Source organism: Hemicordylus capensis, chromosome 10 (assembly GCF_027244095.1).
Source record: "Hemicordylus capensis ecotype Gifberg chromosome 10, rHemCap1.1.pri, whole genome shotgun sequence".
NCBI classification, from domain to species: Eukaryota; Metazoa; Chordata; class Lepidosauria; order Squamata; family Cordylidae; genus Hemicordylus; species Hemicordylus capensis.
Window position 1 is genome coordinate 27,586,447 of NC_069666.1, and position 21,763 is coordinate 27,608,209.

At 47.5% G+C, this 21,763-nt stretch overlaps 1 protein-coding gene across 2 annotated transcripts in view; it reads right to left on the bottom strand.

Annotated features, from left to right (window-relative positions):
* RORA (RAR related orphan receptor A) overlaps positions 1-21,529 on the bottom strand; it is a 417,924-nt gene extending 396,395 nt beyond the window's left edge. Inside the window, exon 1 of one of the 2 annotated variants that reach the window (XM_053273017.1) lies at positions 21,190-21,529. In XM_053273017.1, coding sequence (XP_053128992.1) covers positions 21,190-21,430 — 241 coding nt within the window. In that variant the 5' untranslated portion in view covers positions 21,431-21,529. The remainder of the gene's footprint in view (positions 1-21,189) is intronic. The other variant, XM_053273014.1, reaches the window with a different exon arrangement.
* Positions 21,530-21,763: the final 234 nt, after the last annotated feature.

Here is a 21,763-nt window from a genome sequence, read left to right on the forward strand (position 1 = left end):
ACGAGGAGGAAGAGGAGGGAGGAAATACAGCTGAGCCCAAAAGGAAGAAGAACTTGGAATGCCTTTAAACAGGGCTTCTCAAACTTGGGCCCCCAGATGTTGTGGGACTACAACTCCCAGCATCCCCATGGCAGCTGGGGAAGATGGGAGTTGTAGTCCAGCAACATCTGGGGACCCAGTTTGGGAAGCCCTGCCTTAAAAGCCACCTCCACACCCAAATCAGCACCTCTGTTAGAAATCTCAGAATGATTTCTGTTTCAGACTTTTTAAACGCACCTGCATGAAGCGGCACTGAACTCCATGCCCTAGTGAGATTTTTGGTCCTATCCTCAACCATTAAAGGCTTCATAGGAACAAAGTAAGCTGCCATATACTGAGTCAGACCATTGGTCTATCAAGCTCAGTATTGTCTTCACAGACTGGCAGCAGCTTCTCCAAGCTTGTAGCTTGTAGCAGTTTCTTCATGTAATTAATTAATAGCTGTAATCCTTTTGAAACTCCTCATCCAGAGACAGCCCTATCACGAGGCAAGTTCAAGCAGCAGATTTTGGAGCCATAATGGGAGAGAGTCAGATCCAATGCATGGGACACAAATCATACGGACATATTAGGAAGCTGCCATTTGCAGCCAGTCCCTCTTTGTGCAGGGAACTCATTTTTACAGAGGAGCATTCAACTCTGCACCCTGCACAGGTACAGTCCCGGAGAACGTATGTCTGTATTTCCTTAATGGATTTATATTCTGCACTTCACTGAAACTCGGAAAAGCTGCACTACTCTGTTTGCTAAATGCATGAACCAGCTGCAAGTTTCAATACTAACTGAAAACAGCCAACAAAAAGTTACTTGGCTGTCTAAAACCCTAACCAGACAGATTATACTTGCCAAACCTTAAAAGCCACACTGTCTCATGGGCACCTTTAAACACTTCCTGTTGGAAACCATAACATGCATGAAGTTGTCACTAACAGGGGGATCTGAACACAACATCCAACAAATCTTACTTGGAACAATGCAGCTTGTTTCAAACAAGAATTGCCAAGGATTTCAGCTCAAATAGTGCTGTTCTGTCCATTGCAACTGTTGCCCTGAAGATTTTGGTTGCTTTACCAAAAGTCACTATAATTTAATTTAATTTAATTTAATCTAATCTGCTCGTGGCCAACCTGCTAAGAACACCAGGTGAGGCAGCCACCTCAGGTGGTGGATTCATGGAGGTGGCAGATTGGCTGCCTCCAGAATCCTGCTCCTTCCAGCCACTTCACCCAGTGCCAGCCCGCAAAACCTCAGCTGGTGGCCATGGCACATCCATATCCTACACCCATCTACACGGATATCCCACCCTGCCTGTTCACAAGACAAAGGATGGGGAAGCTGGAGTGGCAGGAAGTGATTCTATGTCACAAGACTGGGGAATTTCCCAGCAATCTTGTGGGCAGCTCTCCAGTTCAACTCAGTGAGGCTTGGAACATCAAGGCCATGAGGGCGCTGGATGAAATTGCTCCTAAGTAGTGTTTAAAGTCTGCGGGTCTTGTGCCCCTTGGTTTTCAGAGGAGCTAAGGGGCATGAAACAGGTCAAAAGACACCTAGAGCAACGCTGGAGGAAAACTGGAAGAAGATCGGACACGGTTGCATTTCTATGTTCAGGAGTACACTGTGGCAATGAGAGTGGCGAAGCCTGCTTATTTCTCCACTCTCATTGCATCGGCAGAATCCCGTCCAGCAGCATTATTTCAGATCACCCATACCCTTTGGGGGAAACAGGAGAAGGAAGACTTTCCGATGGGCCACTGTGACTTTTTCACCAAATTCTTTGCTGAAAAGGTCATTAGTCTCCACTCTGAGTTGGACTCAATCAGCTATGTCCATTGAGGTGATGGAGGTAATGCCTTGTGATGTCATTTGGGATACGTTAGAGCTTGTGGAGGTTGAGGATTCCCTGAGGTATGAGTTCGGCGTCTTGTTCACTTGGTCCTTGCCCCTCCTGGTTAATTTGTTCAGCCGGAGTGGGGAGGTGAGGTCCTGGGTCCAGGAGTTAGTGAATTCATCACTCAGGGAGGGAGAGGTTCCCCTAGCTTTGAAAGAAACAGTGGTCCGCCCTCTCCTGAAGCCTTCTTCCCTGAACCCAGAGACATTAGATAAGTTTAGACCTATCTCCAACCTTCCCTTTTTGGGGAAGGTTTTGGAGAAAGCCGTTGCTGCTCAGCTACAGAGAATCTGAGATGAAGTGGATTTCCTTGACCCTTTTCAGTCGGGGTTTAGGCCACAGCACAGCACGGAAACAGCACTGGTCACTGTGGAGGACGATCTCTATCTCTCTCGGTTCTATTAGATCTCTCAGGGGCTTTGGATACCATCGGCCATGGTATCCTTCCAGATCATCTGTGGGGTTTGGGAATCGGGGGCACAGTTTTGTGCTGGTTCCATTCCTACCTTAGTGGATGGTTTCAGACAGTTTGCACTGGAGGCGAGTGCTCTATCTCATGGCCTATCTCTTGTGGAGTACCGCAGGGCTCATTCCTCACTCCCTTGCTTTTTAACATCTATATGAAGCCGCTGGGAGAGGTCATCTGTCGGTTTGGGGTGAGGTATCATCAGTATGGTGATGATACACAATTGTATATCGCCACCCTAGACCAATGTAAGAATGCCATGAATGTGCTGACCCAGTGTCTGGAGGCTGTAAGGGTTTGGATGGGTCAAAACAAGCTCAGGCTCAATCCCTCCAAGACAGAGTTGCTCTTATTTAGTTCTCAAGCTGACCAGGTTCTGGGTTTGAGTGTCTCCCTTGATAGGTCCCCTTGAAAGAGCAAGCTCACAATTCTAAATTCTGTTACATGTCAACTATAAGTCCTAGGGGCAGGTGTAGGCAACCCTGGTTCTTCAGCTTTTGTTGAACTACAACTCTCATAACCCCCCGCCACAATAAATGGTGGGGATGGGATGATGGGAGTTATATTTCAACAACAGCTGAGAGCCAAGCTTGCCTACCCCTGGGCTATCGTTTGCTGGCACATGATCCAACAATGTTCTTGGCATTAAAGAGGTCGAGGCCTGGTCAGTGTCTGGATGAAAGGCCAGCTGGGAACCCCTGTGTACGTATTCCTTCCCTGACAGAAGGAAGACAGGAGAAAAGTAATACCAAAAACACTGAAATACTAAATACTACAGCATATCAGTTATTAAACAGTTTCAGATATTTTTGTGTGAAAATAAAATATCATGGGATGGCAAGTATCAATAGCAAATATTAAGCAAATATTTGAGCATCCAAAGAACATATGAACCTGTCCACATACTTGGTCTTCAGAGGACACCCTGTATTGCATCCTGCCTTCATCTGAGGTGCGTTTGGGTTTAGTGTGAAGAAGGGACAGGATCTTCTCTGCAATGGCACCCAAGCTATGGAATGTTTTGCATAAAGAAATCCAGGCATTACCATTTAAAATATTGTTACTGGCACTGCACATTGCTCTTGTTTTCATCTTTGTTGTTCATTTCAATGTTGTTCCCAATTATTTTTATTCTTGCCATTCAAAGCCAGCTTGAGGGTTCCATTGCAGAGCCAAAAGATGGGATGCAAATACTTGAAATAAATAAATAAATACCCTCCATCAGCATTCACAAAGGAGAATGCTGATGAGAAATTTGGGGAGGGCATTCGTTTCTGCTCTAAGCAAAGGCCTGAATATTCAGAGAAAGTCTATTGCCTGGTCCCAGAACAAGACTGGAGATACATTTCTCTGGGGAAAATTCATAAGTGTGTGGATGCACATATGCACGTGTGTGTGTGTGTGTGTGTGTGTGTGTGTGTGTGTGTGTGTGTGTACGGACACACACACACACAGAGCTTCAACCTCTTTGCAGAAAATGTAACTGCACAGCCTGTGCCCCCTTCGGCAGCTCCCAGCTTCTGTTCTCCAAACACATTGTTCTGAGCTGGAATTGTTTTGCCAATAAGCATTAGATCCTGCTTCTTTAAAATTCAGAAGTGGTAGCGCATGCTGCCAGCCCATAATCATAGCTTGCTTTTTAACAATCGGCTAAACTTACTTGTCAAATCCGTGTGCAGGAATCTTTTCCAGCAAGGCTGCAGCTTAATTTTTTTTTTTAATCTAGCCAGAAGGAAGCTCATTAGAATAGTAGCAAGCTAAGCTAAAATTTGTTACGCTATCAAGAAGTTCAACTCGTACTGGAAAAAAAACAGCCTTTTGCTCACGAATGGGGAGCAGCAAGATATTGAAGGAATAAAATGACTGTGGTCTACAGGGAAAGGGCAGTTGTACAGCAAACAGGGATTAAGTGCCGCTAGGAAGAGACCCAGAGGTCCAGGGCAGCAAACTAGTCAGCTTCCATTGTCTCTAACATTAGCAAAAGGAGACAGAAAAAGTATTATTTTCTTAATATACTTTAGCTAATATATTCAGAGCTGCATGTCCATGTTGCAGTTCTGTAGGAGTGCTGAAAAGGTACAGAATGCAACACTGGGTGAAGAATTAGCTTTCCAAGGTTCTAGTCCTCATGGCTGTGTGGATTTGCTTGGAAATCAGTTGGAAATGCCTGAGGAAATCTCAGAAGACAGGGAGGCGGGCTTGGGGGCAGAACTTTAATGTTCAGAAGAACTTCCTCCTCCTCCCCATAACTACTGAAATCTGAGGGCTGGATACAAACATATCCATCTGCATATGGAAGCCATCTTCCACACACAGAATGGCTGTTTTATAGCTCAGATTACAGTATTGTACAAAGAAAAGGGAAATGAAATCCAGGTATGTTTTTTCACTTCCACCACTTACTACACAAGTAGGAGAACGGCTCTAGAACCAACATACAATTTATTTATTTATAAGGTTTATATACCGTCTGATATAGACATCTCTAGGCAGTGTACATAATCAAAATTACAATATAAAAATAAAAACTATTAAAACACTTTCACAGAATAACAATAATTAAGAACAATTCAGGGTGAAACAAAATAATTCCACAAGATAAAAACAATTAAACAATTTAAAATTAATTGTAATTAAAAGCATGAGAAAACAGGTGTTAAGGGTCTTTTTAAAAGCAGTCAGAGATGGAGAAGCTCTTGTTTCGACAGGGAGTGCATTCCAAAGCCCTGGGGCAGCCACAGAGAAAGCCCAGCCCCAAGTCGCCTCTAGACGAGCCGGTGGCAACCACAACCGGACCTCCCCAAATGATCTCAATAGGCAGCAGGGTTCATGACAAAGAAGGAGATCCCTTACATACCTGGACCTGGACCAGAGATATAACAGTTTTGAACAAACTTTAGTGCTTACAGAACAGCACAGGCGGCTGTTTTCCTTCCATTCTGTGGTCCAACCCAAAATAAATTAAACAAAGCACTCCCCCACCCCCAACAGCCCATTTTGCATAATTTATGTGGGTCTCAGAATTCAGCTCCTCGGTGCAGAATTTGTGTGTGCAGAGCCCTGGTGCAGTACAGTGGCTAAGGGACTGAATCAGGAAGCCCCAGATCCACTATCTCCCATGAGCTCACTGGGCAAGCCACTCTTCTCCCACTCAGCCTCAGACCGCCTCCATTCCGTTTGCAAGATGCAGATAACGGCACCACTGACCTACTTCACAGGATCATTTATTTTTTAATCTTATGTTTACATTTATTTCTTCCTCCAAGTTGCTCAGAGTGGTGTACATGGTTATTTTTATCCTCACAACAACCCTGTAAGGTAGGTTAGGCTGAGAGACACACGTCAGGCTCAGAGTCACCCAGTAAGGTTCATGGTCGGATGGGGATTCAAACTCAGGTCTTCCTGGTCCACTTCCAACACTCTAACCACCAAGCTATGCTGGCATTGTAAGGACCACAGCAAAATCTAGTCTGTATAGTCCTTTCAATACTCCATAACACTACAGAAGTGTTTATATTTTATGCACATTCCTTCATGGATGTGGGGGTAAATATCCTTCTTCTGGATCTTTCTTGCACAAACTTTAACCACCCTGATCTTTTTCTTTAAAAAGACAACCAACCAAACTGCCCCAAACTGACACTGGACTTGGGGCTCCATCCTTTGGAGTAACACAATTGCATCAAACCAATACAGGGAGTGGGAAGGTGAAAGTGATGCCTTTGGCCAGTTAGCCACAAGCACTCTCTGGTGCTTTTAGGGATAGCACTCCCATCTTCTCTCAGTCTCTCCTCCAAAGAGGCAGGAACTAGGTAGTTGGCCAATACAGACTTTCAGGGTTTCCAGCTCATCAAGATGAAGAGCAACCAACCATTTTGTGAAGCGATGCATTCTCCTTCTTTCCGAAAAGGAGAGCACATTTGCCTCCATCACATTGCTGGAGGGGTTCCATTCAGTCCCTGTGCAGAGGAATCTAACTGAAGGGCAAGCCCAGAATTATTTGTCAGAGAGACTGGTGGAGGAGGCCCTTTCCCAGAAGGCAGCCCAGGTGCAGAGAGGGAAAGAGAAAGCAAGAGTGGCAAGACTGAGAAACCGCAGAAGACTTGCAGGGTTTGGGAAACAGGGCAGGAACAGGAGAGGGCACCGTGAGAGACTGTGGGCATACAGGGAGGTGCTTTGTTGCACAAAGAACATGCGTGACAGGAAATTCAGTAGGGACAGGAAAGGGCAGGGACCAATTAATGGGAAGGGATGGAGCCAGGCAAAAAGTCTGCAAAGCAATCCGGGGCCAAGACTTCCCACAGCTTTCCAAAGAACTACAGCGGCTCAAGGAGAAGGAATCCAGTCCAGCTTCCAGAAGTTCTGTGATTCAAATCCATCCATTGCTGATGGCCCTGACATACTTATTTCAAGAAGCAGGACATTGAGCTTCAAGATACATCTGCATTCCTCTTGCAACTCAACATCTGCAGCAGTTGATTTTTATTATACAGAGGTACCTAAAATATCAAGGAGGAGAGGGGCAACCAGTACTGCCCAAGAGTACCACAGAGAATTTTTAAGCCGCAACTCTACGCACACTTACTTGGGAGAAAGTCCCATTCAACATGGGAATCCAGCCGAATGCTTCATGAAATGAAGGCTTTAACCCCGGGGTTCTTAAACTTGGGTTCCGAGATGTTGTAGGACTTCAACTCTCTTAATCCCCAGTCACAATGGCCCTTGGTTGGGGATTATAGGAGTTAAAGACCGACAACATCTGGGGACCCAAGTTTGAGAACCCCTGGGTTAACCAAAATCAACTGGTTCTTCAGAGAAGTTTCTGAGAAAAGAAAAGTGCACATTTTCCTCTCTTGGGATAATTTATCATTACCCACAGATTGCCAGAGGGAGAGCTGAAGTCTCCATAAAGCTGAAGTCTTTAAATCATAGGACGTGTTTTTCTTAAAATATGCTAGAGTTGCTGGGCTTCAGGCAGTGAAGCAGCAAAGCCCAGGACTGTGAAAATTGTCTTAGTCAAGAAAGCAACTGGTAACTGGAGGGCAATTAGAGCAGGAATGACAGCTGCCTGGACGGTCAGCTTGGCTCCACCACAGTCTCCAAGTTGGGGTACTCTGAAAATGTGCTCCTCCAAAGGCCCCACACTCTCACTCCAAGAGGAATGTGAAGTCAAGATATGCTATAGATCCAAGAAACAGGAAGGATCCATTTCAGACTCCTAGGGTTGGAAGGGCTACTTCCCTAGGATGCCTTCATATGATCTGGATAAGCATGAGAGGGGAAGGAAAACATGGTGGAGCCAATGATGTGGCTGTTTCCCATGTGAAAGTCATTTTCCTTCCCTGCCAGGTGACAAAATAAGAACTGGTTCCCCATGCACTATTAGACACCGGAAGCTGTAGTCCAAAAATATCTGGGGGCCCCAAGTTGTACAGCCCTGTCCTATCTAGCAAATCAAATGTTTACCATAACTTCCCTATTGGGCCCAGCATAGCATCTTGCCAGTGGCTGCTGCAAGGAATCCTTTTCCCATTTCATTTGCAACGTAAACCACTTTGGTAAAAATATAGGTGGCTCTTGTTATTCAGGGAGGTTCTGTTCTTGCCTGTAGGCACAAATACGGAAACCATGCATGATGAAACCTTACCCCTATGAGAATCTAGGGGTTAGGTCCCTAGACACACAAAAAGGCTAAAAATGGAGTGAGGAGAGCATGAATAAGAGAAATAAAGTGCTCTACCTTGCCCTCCAGGTCTCCAGCAATGCCCCCACAAACCCCCAATTCCTCCGATTTTCACCAAAAAAAGCCACGGGAATCTTTTAAAAATAAAAATCACAAAATGGTTCTGCACTGTAAAGCAGCGGCTAGAAATGACATCAGAAGTCATTTGTGGGTTATTTTCGGCCACTCAAAGATACCAGGTCTCTAAGACCAGTCGGTGGATATGCAAAACTGCAGAGGGCCACCTGTATTTACTGCTTTTCAACAACAACAAAAACTTAACAAGAAGTGTGGGACAACTCCCATGATTGCTTTCCAAAGCTGTAAGGACTAGAAATGTGACTTAACAATAAAAATAAATTCCCAAGATTCCAACTTCCATGCCATATAATAGATTGAGCACAGAGATGCAACCCACGACAACAGACATAACCAGCCCCTGAAAACTGTTAAAACAAACCTCAGGATACAGGCGCCTTCTTGCTTGGAATATCCCTGAATCACACACTGGAGACAATACCCTAATCTGGATTTATGGTAGCCGCCATATCATTTTATGGCCTCCCTGTTTCTTCTAGTCTCCAATCACATATTTTCCTTAGATGGAAATGCCAAGGCAATGGAATTGCTTCCATGGCGTCAGACTTTGTTCTTTAAGTTCTGCATAACCAGATAAAACAGAGGAGACTTCCCCATCCTGAATCCTCACCCTGGTAAGAGTGACTTTTGGCGGTCGGGAAGGATTCACAAACAAAGCCCATCGGGCTTTGGGTCCCCACATGTTGGAATACAGCTCCCCTAATCCCACCCATATCAATGATTTGCAACTAAACAAAAGACAAAAAACCCTCAACCAAATATTACTGTGGCACTTTAGAGACAAACAGATTTAATACAGCATACACTACCAGACCCATTTCTTTAGAAGACACCCAACAAAGTTGGCACTAGTCCACAAATGCTTGTGCCACATCAAATCTGCTCATCTTCAAGGGACCACAGGAATTTGCTGAACAGAATTCCTGAAAGGGCAAACAAATCACAAATCACATTCTACAGATGGCCAGTAGCATAAATCCATGGCTTTGGTTGCACCTGAGATCAAGAATTCCAGGTTACAATCTGAGGGCACTTGGAAGGGGCTGGGGGAGAGCAGGGACAGAGACAACGGGGCAGGAGTCGGGGAAGGGGTAGAAGGACCTGGAAACACAGGGGCATTTAATGCAGGAGCAACGACAGCCAAACACTGACTGGAAACAAAATCTTGCAACCAACTAGCCACATCTGCAGGTATGGTGGTAGTACAGGAGAGCTCACTCACAGGTATTGGCAGCCCAGGCCCCCCTGGTAACGCAGGCAGAATTGGATCAGGCGTGACAGGCAGAGGAGGCAGGATCAGGCCCTCCAAAGGCAGGATCAGGCCCTCCATGGGAACTGCATTTGGCTCCGAATAATGACCAGGTTTTTTTGGTGCCACAATATCAGGGGCTAACAAGCTAGATCCCTGATTTGGCACAATCAGAGCTCTGTTGAGCTCAGAGGGAATCCAGGCTTCTGAGGCCTGAATGGATAAAATGGCGGGTGTGCTGGAGCTGACCGGCAAAATAGCAGGTGGATTGGGTGGGAAAGGTTTGCACTGTTTGCAAACCGCCTGAATCCGCTTGCTCAGCCTGGCCCCTGAAGGGGAGAGCTTGGTTTTTCTCCGTTCCTTTCGAAGGTCTCCCTCCTTTAAATGTCTTTTTCGCCGCCTTTCTGTGCAGCCTGCTAGAAACGGTGGGAACAGCTGCATGATCTGTAGAAACCGCTCTCTCTTGCTGAGGTGAATGAGAGCGTGGAGCTGGAGGAGGGGGCCCTGCTTAACAGGATCCCTGCCTCTGGAAGCTGACATGGGCCCTGGGAGAGGGCGCCCACCAACATGTCATCCAATTGTGAAACCTTAATAACTGGAAAGATAAAAGGTGCCCCATAAAACTCAAAAACAGAGCAAGTCAAGTTGCAAAAATAATAAAGGAACCAGATCTTTGATTTTTTTTAAACCAAATGAAGACACACACACCCACTTCCCACCCTTGCACACACAGAATGTAGAGAAAGGAGAAAGAAGCGAACTAGCTTGTGATAGAATGATGAAGAACATTAAATAGGGCAGGAGCTCTTTCCAAGGGCTGTTTGTCAGAGCAAGACAGGACCAGAACTGGAGCTTGACTGACAGCTACTTAGTTAATGTTACTAGCCTGCTCAAATTTGATTGGTCCTGTCTTGGAGCATGTAGTGGCTGATAACCCAGTGTTTAGAGGATGACCTCCCTACACCATGGGAAAATATTGGTTTGACTCTTTAATCATCACTTAATTACTCTTTGAGGCCTGCACAAAATGAAAAGGCCAGGAAATTTACGACCAACAAAAGGAAGTACTTTTTCACACAGCACATAATTAATCTATGGAATCTCTGCTACCAGATGTGGTGATGGTCACTAGCTTGGATGGCTTTAAAAGGGACTTAGACAACTTCATGGAGGATAGGTCTATCAGTGGCTACTAGTCTGGTGGCTACAGGCCACCTCCAGCCTCAGAGGCACAATGCCTCCAAATCAGGGTTGATAAAAATCTATGCATTTTAAAATAAAAAGTAAACAATTGGATTTTAAAATTTCAAATCAGATTATTTTTGATTACATTTAAAACACAATTCATAAAGAACCTAGGCCAAAGATATCATCATGAATATTAATCATAACTTCTAATTATCTTCTATGAACATGTTAATAGCAGCATATGAGGATGAGAGATAACAGACCTATTCGTTCTATTCGGCAGGTGGTGTCCATGAAGCGTGTACACACACACACACACACACACACACACACACACACACAGTCAAGCCCTTGCTGCCCCACCCAAAGTGCAAAGACAAGAAGGTCATGAATGAATAGAGGATTGTGGGGGTGGAGTAGTTCTGAGCAAGGAGGAGGAGTCTGGATATTAATGCACGGCATGGGGAGCGGGGGAGGGGAATAGAAAGTGAAACCGAAAGTGAACAGAACACATTCATGTAGTCCTGAGGAAACTTTTTCAGAGTGTATCCTCCATGGTTGAAGGGAAACAACTATCATGGCGGGAGATGGTAAAGGAGACCCCATGTGGGAATGTTTTAAAGAAGTTACTGTACATGTGGGTAAGAAAGGCATGAATGCAAAATGCAAACAGTGCAACAACGAAATGCAAGCACTATGAGAAGTGTGTACCTATCTTCTAAAAATGAAACCTACATCTTTCTCTAATTATATATTAAGGTTATATTAGGCAACAAGAATGTACTTTTATAAAAAATGATGATTAAATAGAATCTTCCTTAGTAATTGAAATTGTGATTTAAATCATTAAAACTGAGTCCTCCTGTGAAGCGATTTATATCGTGATTTAAATCGTGATTTAAATCAAAACAACCCTCCTCTAAATACTAGTCACAGGGGAGCAACAGCAAGAGAGAGGGTATGCCCTCACTTCTTGCCGGTGGGCTTCTTGGAGGCATCTGGTGGGCCACTGTGAAATAGGATGCTGGATTAGATATGCCTTGGGCCTCATCCAGCAGGGCTGTTCTTATGTACAATACAAGAAACAAACTGCCAACAAAACCTTTAACTAAATGGAATTTGATAAGGGAGATCATCTGAATCTAAAGATGGTCCCCACACCTCCAGTCAGCTGTTGCACTCTGCCTGTTTTTAAGCCATGCTAGCGGAGTCTCCTGATGCATGATCCCGATCATCATGCTGCTATAATACCAGCTCTGTTGCCATTTCTTGTAGCACATCAATTTCTTGGAACTTGCTACTGTCCTAGCGGGTTGCTTTAGAAGTGTATTGAAAATTATTAGCTCAAATTACAAAATGAAAGACACCATGGCGGGTTACTGAGACTGGAGCTGTAATGCATTTCTGCCATTCAGGACGAGTTTTACTTTTGTCCCTCAGCAGCTGATGCCTGCATCTATTTATGTGATCTTGCAGAAAGTAGTAGTGAAAAAGGATAGGTTAAAACAAGAACAATAATCGGAGAACACTACCTGGATGCATTTATTACCATTCTGAATGCAAGACAGAGTGCAGGTTAGCACACTACTAGCCCCACACATACTCGCTCTCACACGCATGCACAGTGAGGGGGAGCCAAATGTGCAAACTGACTACCTTGAGAAGTTCCAAGTGACATTTAAGGGTGTACGAAGCCTCTCCAGCTTGTCTTGAGAATTAAATTAAGGGTTACACTCAAAAAACCTCCAGAGATTTTTCAAGTGTGCAATATAAACGTAGGAAGAACATAGTTACTTTTCTGCCACTACTTCCCCTTTCATGCCAGTTCCTCCCCCCACAAAGCACACCACTTCAAAGACTTACCTTGGAAAAGGGAGAGAGGGTAACAATGCTGGTGGTCTCCCTTCCAGGCAAGGTCTCTCGCTAGGTGTAAATGATGTGCAGAATGTAATTTCCTGTAGTTCGCAATCCACAGGCCCCAGAATCCCCTGGCAGGAAATGACACACCGAGCATCTTTTGCAGCTATGGAGAGACCTTGCAGGGGCCTCTCATTTGGAAGCAAACTTACTCCCCCCCCCAAAGTAAAGCTTTTGCAGCTGGGGATGGTGAGTCTGGCCGGGATGGGGACAGCATCAGATGCAGGGCATTAACTCCATTTTGCCAAGCCCAGTTCAAAGTAAGCAGAATCCACCTTTGAATGGGCGGAGTTCACAGCACAAGTGCCCTTGACATCGAGCAAAACAGACATTCCGATTAGTCCGGTTGAGTGTAAAAGGTGCCCTCTAGATGTAGGACCCTTTCAGGTTCTCAATTGCAAGGACGAGCCCTTCAGGTACAGGCATCCTTTTGCACTCATGCTGAACACATGGATGTTCAGTGGGATGGCCAGGAGGGGTGGTCTTCCTTCCCCTGAACATATTAATTGCTTGTGAACCAGTTGACAGGGCTGGGAATGGAGAAGAAATGGCTTCATCTTGCTGCAGAACAAGGAGGAAGGGGAGCAAGGAGAGAATGCCTGCCTGCTGTGGAACAACGTCCCACAAAATGAGATGTATCCAAGGAGGCAGCAGGGCCCCACAGAAGTGGGAAGGAAACAGAGCCAAGGAGCAGAGGTGGGAGTTGACGGATGGCCCAATGTCCAGAAAGATGCAGGCCAGGAAGGAAGAGGAAGAGAAGACGAATGAACCTCCCCCCATCCTAATCTGAGCTCCCTATGGGCAGAGGAAGGGGAAGGCCTAGGCTCCAGCTTACACCAGGCAGAGGCCAGTGCCCACTGCCTCTAACAGATGCACGAAGGAGAATCAGTGGATAGGAGTTCAGGGGGCAACTCAAAAACACATATGCCACTCTCCATTTAGGGGCCTGCTGCTAAATTTCTTCTTTCAAAATTGTAGAGTACAAAACTAGTCATTGTATGACGCGCACTATCTGCACCATAGAGCACTGTCCAAACAAAACCCAGTTTAAAAAAAAACCCTGGCCAATACATACCTGTGCAGCACTTCAAAACGGGAAATGAGGAAAAGCAGGTTGTGGTTACTAGGCAACCACAGTGTGCTTTTAGGTCTTCCTCTCAGCTCAGCAAAATGATCTGCCCAGCCAGACCAAGGCTGGCACAAGCAGAAGTAATAATATCCAGGATACCAGGATAAACATGCCTACCTGCCAGTGCTCTGGCCAGCCTTAACAGCCACTGAACTAGGAACTGGCAGGTCCAAACTCCAAAGGGATAAGCATTCCTGCCCATTCTCTGGCCAAACATGCTGTGGTATTAAACAGCTGCCCATCACTGGTACCAACCACAACCCAGGTAGAATAGTCACATTGAAGAATGTGGGCAGAGCTTCCCGAGATTTGTGGGTAATATTACAGCAGTGCATCCATATATGACACCCCTGTGTGATGTCAACTTTGGTTGCTTTGATAGTTTATGCCATCAGGAACACGGATTGTCACAGGGGGATTTTACAGGTAGTACACTTTACATCATCTGTCTCCTCTGTGTGATACATGCTATCCCTTAACACACCAGTTTCTGTTCAGTGCCCAAATATTCTGACTTGGAAACCCTAGTGGAACAACTTGTGCAATGAGCAAAGGCATAGATGAACCACAGAGCAACTTCTCTAACAGAGCAAAGAGGCACCTTTTAAAAGTGGTGATTCGCTTTACTGAGCAGGGGGAGAGCAACTGGCCCTATCCAGCCCCAGCACAATGTCCCTCCAGTGGCTGTTGCTGGTGTCTATCTTATATTTCTTTTTTAGATTGTAAGCCCTTTGTGGGGCAGGGAACCATTGTATTTATTTAAACTGGAATAATGCTCCAAATGTAAGCTACCTTCAGAGAAACCCCTGAACCAATTTGCCTGCAATTCAGTAGGCTTCATACTGTCATAAGTTAAAGGTAAAGTGTGCCTTTGAGTCGGTGTTGATTCCTGGTGCCCACAGAGCCCTGTGGTTGTCTTTGGTAGAATACAGGAGGGGTTGACCATCTCCCGCACAGTATGAGATGATACCTTTCAGCATGTTCCTATATGGCTACTACCCAATAGAGGAGTTTCCCATAGTCTGGGAAACATACCAACGGGGATTCGAACTGGCAACCTCTGGCTTGCTAGTCAAGTCATTTCCCCGCTGCACCATTAGGTGGCTTACACTGTCATAAGGAACCAGATTATTTCATTATCCTCTTACACTTACCGAGAGCCACCTCTTCCCACACCATCAGCGAAACCTAAGAAGCCCTAGACCAAGGAGGACGACCCCGCATGGTGGCTCCTTCCCATCAGTCCTCAAAAAACTGAGTTAATGCTGGCTTAGAGAGGAGCCACAGTGTATGTAGGCTCTCCTGCGTGTCCAGGGATTTTCAAGTTATCCTTGCAGGACAGGAAGGAGTGGCATGACCGTGGCTCCCACATCACCAAGGTAATGCCAGTGCAGCACAGTCCTGGCCATGTTTGCTCTGAAGTAAGTCCTACTGTGCTCAGTGTAGTTCACCTGCAGGTTTTCATGCACAGGACTGCAACCTTAAACCCCTGCATTTATTACACTTCTTCCCTCTTCTGGCATCTCTTATCCAAATCTAACCTAATTTCCACTCCAGATTTTTTTCCCCCCACCAAACACCCTGTTAAGCACATTTAGTGCAGTTGTGAGGCATGAAAAGTATTTATGATTTTTTTTTTTAAATCAAGCTGTGCGGCTGGAAGCTATTAATTTTGCACTGTTCCCACATTCACCATGTAAAGTAACCCAAACTGGGAAATAACGGGTGTGTGCTAGGTATATCACTACAGAACCTGGAGAACTGAGGAAGCACTTAAGGGTCCTCTAGTCCAACTGCTTGCCCTGAAAGAGACTCCTGTCCTTTAATGATCTCTGACCAACTTTCTCCTTTAATTTCTCCAGGGAAAGAAAGAGATTCCAAACTCTCTCTCTCTCTAGAAAGCCTTCCAGATCTTTCCTAGAAATATCCCATTCCTCAGATGAAGGAATATTCATACACTAGCTGGCCTGGGCACAGAGCATCTGCACCTCTAGTTCCCGCTTTTCTCCCCCTTGCCCCCCCCTTCTCGGTCCCTCTCCTCTTTCCTCTTCCCCCTCCCTCTTGGCTCTCCCCCTTCTCGGCCCATTTCTCACCCCAAAATGTGCTGAGTACCACCCCACCAGTCATTTGGGCAGCAGGCGGGCCCAAATAAAGTGTTTTCTCTGCCTTCTCCTATGCCTGCCTGGCCATCCTTCTCATGAGTAGGCCAGTTGGAGGCAATGTGCGCTCTCCCACCAGCTCGCAGTGGAGGCCACAAGTTGGTGGTATGTGCCGTCGCTTACCCTCTCCCCCCCTCCAGCTGCCGCTTCCCCCCTCCCACCCCCCAGCCACCACTTCCCTCCCCCTTAGCCGTTCGCCTGCCGGTTCACTCGCGAACTCTTGCAAGAACTCTCATAAGAGCTGCCACACACTGGATTACACCCTAGAAAAGTATCTATATAGATACAGATATTCTGCTGTGAGAATTATCTATATAGATATATAGATATTTGTATTCCTTAATGTGTTCATGAATATGCATATGGGAGGAGTGGTGCATAATACATGAATTCCATTGTGTGTCTGCAAAGTTTCCAATCATAGAAAGATGTTCCTACACATCTGGGCATATTGCAGACGTGAAATGAAATACACCTCTGGCAATATTCAGATCCCGCTTCTGTGATGCCACCCCAAACTCCTGAACACCTGGAGCCCCTCCTGAATGTCTCCGAGGTCAGTAACTCACACCCCACCAATGTGCACACTCAAGTTGCTCTATTGAACAGCAGCATCAACTCAATGATCCCCCAAAAGAGCTGGTCCCACCACAGAAGTGTGCCTTCTCCCTTATGAAACCAACATTTCCATGACCCATCCCGATTTGGGAAGCAAGGCTCATTAGGGTTCAGAGCCATGCTGTATGCCGTAATCCCACTTGTGTGGGATTACCTGTCCAGAGATACATCAGCTCTATATTTATTCAGGGTTGCAAGTCAGTCCTATTCTTTATTATTTCTATTGCATCATCAACATGCATGGTACTTTATCAGAGCCCCTGGTGGCGCAGTGGTAAAACTGCCGCCCTGTAACCAGAAGGTTACAAGTTCGATCCTGACCAGGGGCTCAAGGTTGACTCAGCCTTCCATCCTTCCGAGGTCGGTAAAATGAGTACCCAGAATGTTGGGGGGGCAATATGCTAAATCACTGTAAACCGTTTAGAGAGCTCCGGCTATAGAGCGGTATATAAATGTAAGTGCTATTGCTATTGCTAAGTACATGAGAACAGATCCCTTTCTCAATGGGTTGACAATCTAATATTAAACACAAGAGAGGCAGAGGGAGGCCGCATGCACAGAGGAAGTATATGCCTTTAGGGCACTCTACAGCAGAGTGTGAGGACTAAAGGCTTGTGCCAAAGGCTCCATGGGGGAAACGGGATTTTCACAAGGACTTGAAAGAAATAAGAGAGGAGGTATCACAAAGGAAGAACTGGCCTAACACAGGCATTCGAAAGGCAGATCTGGGCATAAAGGGCAGCGAAGGGGAAAGGGCGGAGTTGTCTGAGAGAGCAGGAAACTTTTAGACCGCTGAACCTGGTGGAGATAGAGAAGCAGAAGCCAAATTCACATCACCCAAAATTCAGAAAATGGTTGTTACTTTAAGACAAGTGAAGGATTTCATTGGTTTAGGGCAATTTTAAGCTGCTAGGATTTTCTTCCTGTTTGCAATCATTTTGATCATTATTGTATTTTACAATATTTTGTTAATATTTGCTTAATAAAAACATTACACCCTCAATGTTGGTAACTAAAAAAAACATTTTTAGAAGGTGTGTGTTATATATATTGACAGTGTGTGAATCCATTCAAAAATTCAACACACCAGAGCACTGCATAAGAAAGAGATCGTTATGTGTTAGTAGGGGTGTCCAGACATTCAATCATTCTGGGATAATAATATCAAAAGAAATCCTGGAGATCACAGAAGTGCTGAATTCCTGCAGAGCCCCTCAAATATTTACTTAGGTTGTATCCACAGGGAAGTAGTACAAGAGCAGAGAAGAGACACTCACGGGTATACACTTATTAGTCATGCTGGCGCCTACATGGTGTCCGAACAAGAGCACTGTGCGTGAAAAACAGCACGTGGTCCTTTTTAAGCAACAGACAAAATTATTGGGGGCTTAAGCTCTTATTCTCAGAAATGTTTATGGTTTTACCCATTACTACTACTAATAATAATAATAATTCAATTTCTATACCGCCCTTCCAAAAAATGGCTCAGGGCGGTTTACAAAGAGAAATAACAAACAAATAAGATGGCTCCACTACAAAGAAGGAATTGATTGTGCACTGAATGAATGTTGGGATAGTGCAAGTTTTTCCTTCCAGTGGTTTATTTTTTCCTGCTTTCTTCAAAATCCATCTGAAGGGGATGACCGCCCACCCCCTTTCCAGCCACCACCAGAGTTGACAAATAATCGGAGGGTGGGAGGAAACCCTAGCCTGGCCACTGCTTGTATCCGTTCTGGCAGTGTGAGCTATAGAAATCAAAGCGAAGCTTTTCACAGTGCAGAAATCAAGATCACAGTCTGCCGATCAACCTGCTGTTAAATGCATAAGAGCCATAGTTAGGGGGGAAAGGTGGCAGGCAGCCATAACTAACTGACACCCCAGTGCACTGCATAAATTGCAGATGTGCATAGACTTGGCAGGGGGGCGGGAGATTTGTGAGTGCGGGGGGGGGCAGTGTTCCTCCATCCAAGTCCCAATTTCAACAGCAAGCTCAAACCAAAGGGCACCTGAGTGTTTTCTCTGCTTTCCCTGATGTTGGTTCCTTCCCAGGACTGGCAGTGATTCCACAGTGAGAGGAATGCCAGCTCCACTTTTCTTGCCATTTTACTCTCTGGGAGCAGATGTTATTTTCTGCCAACTCCATTGCATTATCTGAAAACCCAAGCATTCCCATTTTGCACGCATGCACACACTATTGATCCAGCTTTCCTGCAAAAGCTACACTCTTGCCTTCTGTTGTAATCTGCAAACACAGTTCCCTTTCCCAGGAGCTTTAGCTAATGCCGTCTTGCATGGATGCTCCCATCGCTGACCTTGGGGGTGGGTTTTCTCCCCCCCCTTCCATTCAGACTGTTACATAACACAGCGCTTGCGTACAGAGACAGAAGGGAGCCTGCGTGCGTTTTCACTTTCCTCCCTGCATTTAATCCTCTTCACAATATTGGGCGAGGGGTGAGGGGAGAGCACAGAGCACATTTGGGTCAGCAGGTTAGCAGTATCAAAAGCCTAAGCCATTTATGATCACCAAACAGCTCACCCCAATCATGACAATACGCGAATAATCCGCTGCCTCCAACCCTTTTATTTGTGTGATGATAATAATAATAGGCACACACATTTACACTGGTTACATAATTTTTGCAAGACTCACACAGCTGGGGGGTGGGGGTGGCAGAAGGAGTATTTTCTAAACCATAGCAGCTCCTCTCTCACTCCCCCTCTCCTAAAAATATATATACAGAACATATATCATGATAAATAACGGCAATAAGTTATTCTGAAATGCATACAGGGTTAAGAAAGGATGGAGCATACAACATGAGGAGGAAGGGGAGATTGTATAACAGCAAAGTCTTGCAGCCTCGCAAACATTCTCCCCAACTGGAGAAATGTGTTTTGAGAGCGAGTGTTTCTGATTAAGGTTGTTACATAACCAGCACTGGCATTCTTCGTCTTCACGGAATCCACATCTCAAGGTCCCTTGCAGCCCGCAAAGGGCCTCCTATGTGCTGCACATTTTAAAATACAGATATCGTATACACATCAGTAGAAGATGTTTTGTGTCACCCTCCGGCAGTGCATAAAATAATTTGGGGAAAGGCTGTCCAACTAGCCTCCCCGCCGCTGCCTCACTCCGCTCCTGAATGCAATGGGTGCCTCTCATCCTTTACTGTAGAAGGGTTGCCTCAAAGTAGGAAGCTGCTTGGAATGGGAGGTGTGGCCAAAATTGGGGAGGAACGACCAAAAAAAAAAAAAAAAGGCATACTGTGTAACACACACAAAACCGACACATGATCAGCCATATTCCTAGCAACAACAAAACACGGCAGAGTCGGGAAGGCATCATTCCATCCAACACTCTCTCTCTCTCCACCCCACAACTGGCAGAAGAGAGCCCATCTAGCAATGGGAGGGCGACCATTTGCCACTTGACGGAGCAATGTTTTGATCCTTCTATTCACACACCCCCACCCCCAAGGGAATCAATTCCCAATCAGTCCCATCCCTCCTGAACCGCATCCACAAGCGATGCCTACATAATTCACAGGAGCGCTTGCCGCCGCCGCCTTGCTTTGCAAAAGCCGACCACGCCGCCCGTATTTCTGGAAGCCCCTTCGACTCTCATCCTTCCTGTCCCGCCTGGGTGAGAGAGGGAGAGGCAGATCGCCTCCGTCCAGCAGCAGCAGCAGCCAGATCCGCCTGGCCAAATCACACACCTCCTCCGCCGCCGGCCGGCCGAGGCTTCGCCCATTGATGGAAATGCAGCAGCCGCCCGCCCCGGGCTGAACTTCCCTTGACCTGCACGTGTTGAGGCGACCTGACCCGCGCCTCGGCGCCGCGCTCGCCTCCAGACCGTGAGAAAACGGCACGCGGGACATTTAAAGAGCTTCCCAGGCATGGCGAGCACTGAAAGGGAGCCCACCCCGTCGTCACGCCACATCTCGGACCTGCAGGTCACACCTGCTCATTAGGCAGGTCGCGGCACCCTCTCCCCCCCCCCCCGCCCACCACCAGGAACGTCAACAAGCAAGCGGGGCGGGGGGGGCGCAACTTGGTGTACACCTGAAAAACCCCACGCAAGAGACCAGCCAGCCCAAGCAGAGCAGCCAGCAGGCAACACGCGGCCCACGGACTGACCCCTCATCCGAGCCATGTTTTCGGCCCGTAGAGCTAGAAAGAGAGGGCTATGCAGGAATACCAGGGAGGGAGGGAGACAGACGCCAGACTTCTCTTTTGTCAAGTTCCCCCTTGTCGAAAGTTTGCCTGCTCCTGCCCCCGGCTGGCATCCACACGCGCCCGGCAGCTGGGCGGCGGGGGGAGGGGGCGTGCAGAGCGTGCACACGTGCTGGGAAACACGTCTGCCGCGCGGTGCTGCACGCCACGTCTCCCCCCCCCCCCGCACCGCCTCACCAGCCCCCGAAGGAGGCGTCGCGTGGACGGACCCCCGGAGTCTGCCTGACTCTCCCTTCGCCCTGGGCCCGCTTTCCTCCGCAGCGGCGGCGGGAGGCTCGTGAAAGAGCCATTAAAAGTTTGCCCGGCTCGACAACGAGTCTGGAGCGGCGCTGACCCGGGTTGGAGAAGGCATGAAGATGCCGCTCCGAAGAGGTAACGAGCGCGCTCGCCCGCGGCTGCTGCCGCCGCCGCCGCCTCCTCCTCTCCCTCCCTCCCTCTCCCCCCAGCCCACTCCCCCTCCCCCCCACTCCCTTCCCCCCTACCTCCTCCTCCTCCTCCTCTGCCGCCGCCGCCGTTGCTGCTGCTGCTGGAGCTGGAATAGCTGCTCTGCCTGCGGTTGGGAGCGGGCGCGTCGCCTTTCCGGGCAAGCTCCAGGCTGGCCGGGGGCTCCCTGGCCGCTTCCGAGCTGCTGCTGCTGCTGCTGCCGTCGCCTCCTGCTCCGCCGCCGCCGCCGCTGCCCGGCTCGCCGGCTGCGGGGTCGGGGGCTGCCGGCGCGGACTCCATGTTTCTGCCTTGGCGGTCTCGGCGCTGTGCCTGCTCGCTCGCTTGCGCGGCGGCGGCGGCGGCGCCCCCCGCCCTGTCCTCCTCTCCTCCCCCCCCCTCGCCGCCCGGTTCGGAGATGGCGAGCGCGGCGGCGGCTGCTTTGCCAGGGCGACTCTATGGTTGGCTGAGGCGGGGGTGGCGGGGGGGGGGGAGGCAGAGTAAGGGGAGGGGGGAGCCCGAGCCAGGCAGAGCCAGACGGGAGGCGAGCGAGCCTGGCTGGCTGGCTGCGGCCACAAGTAGCGCTAGCGAGAGCTTCCCCCGCCAGGCTCCCCGCCCCAGTGGAGACGCGCACCG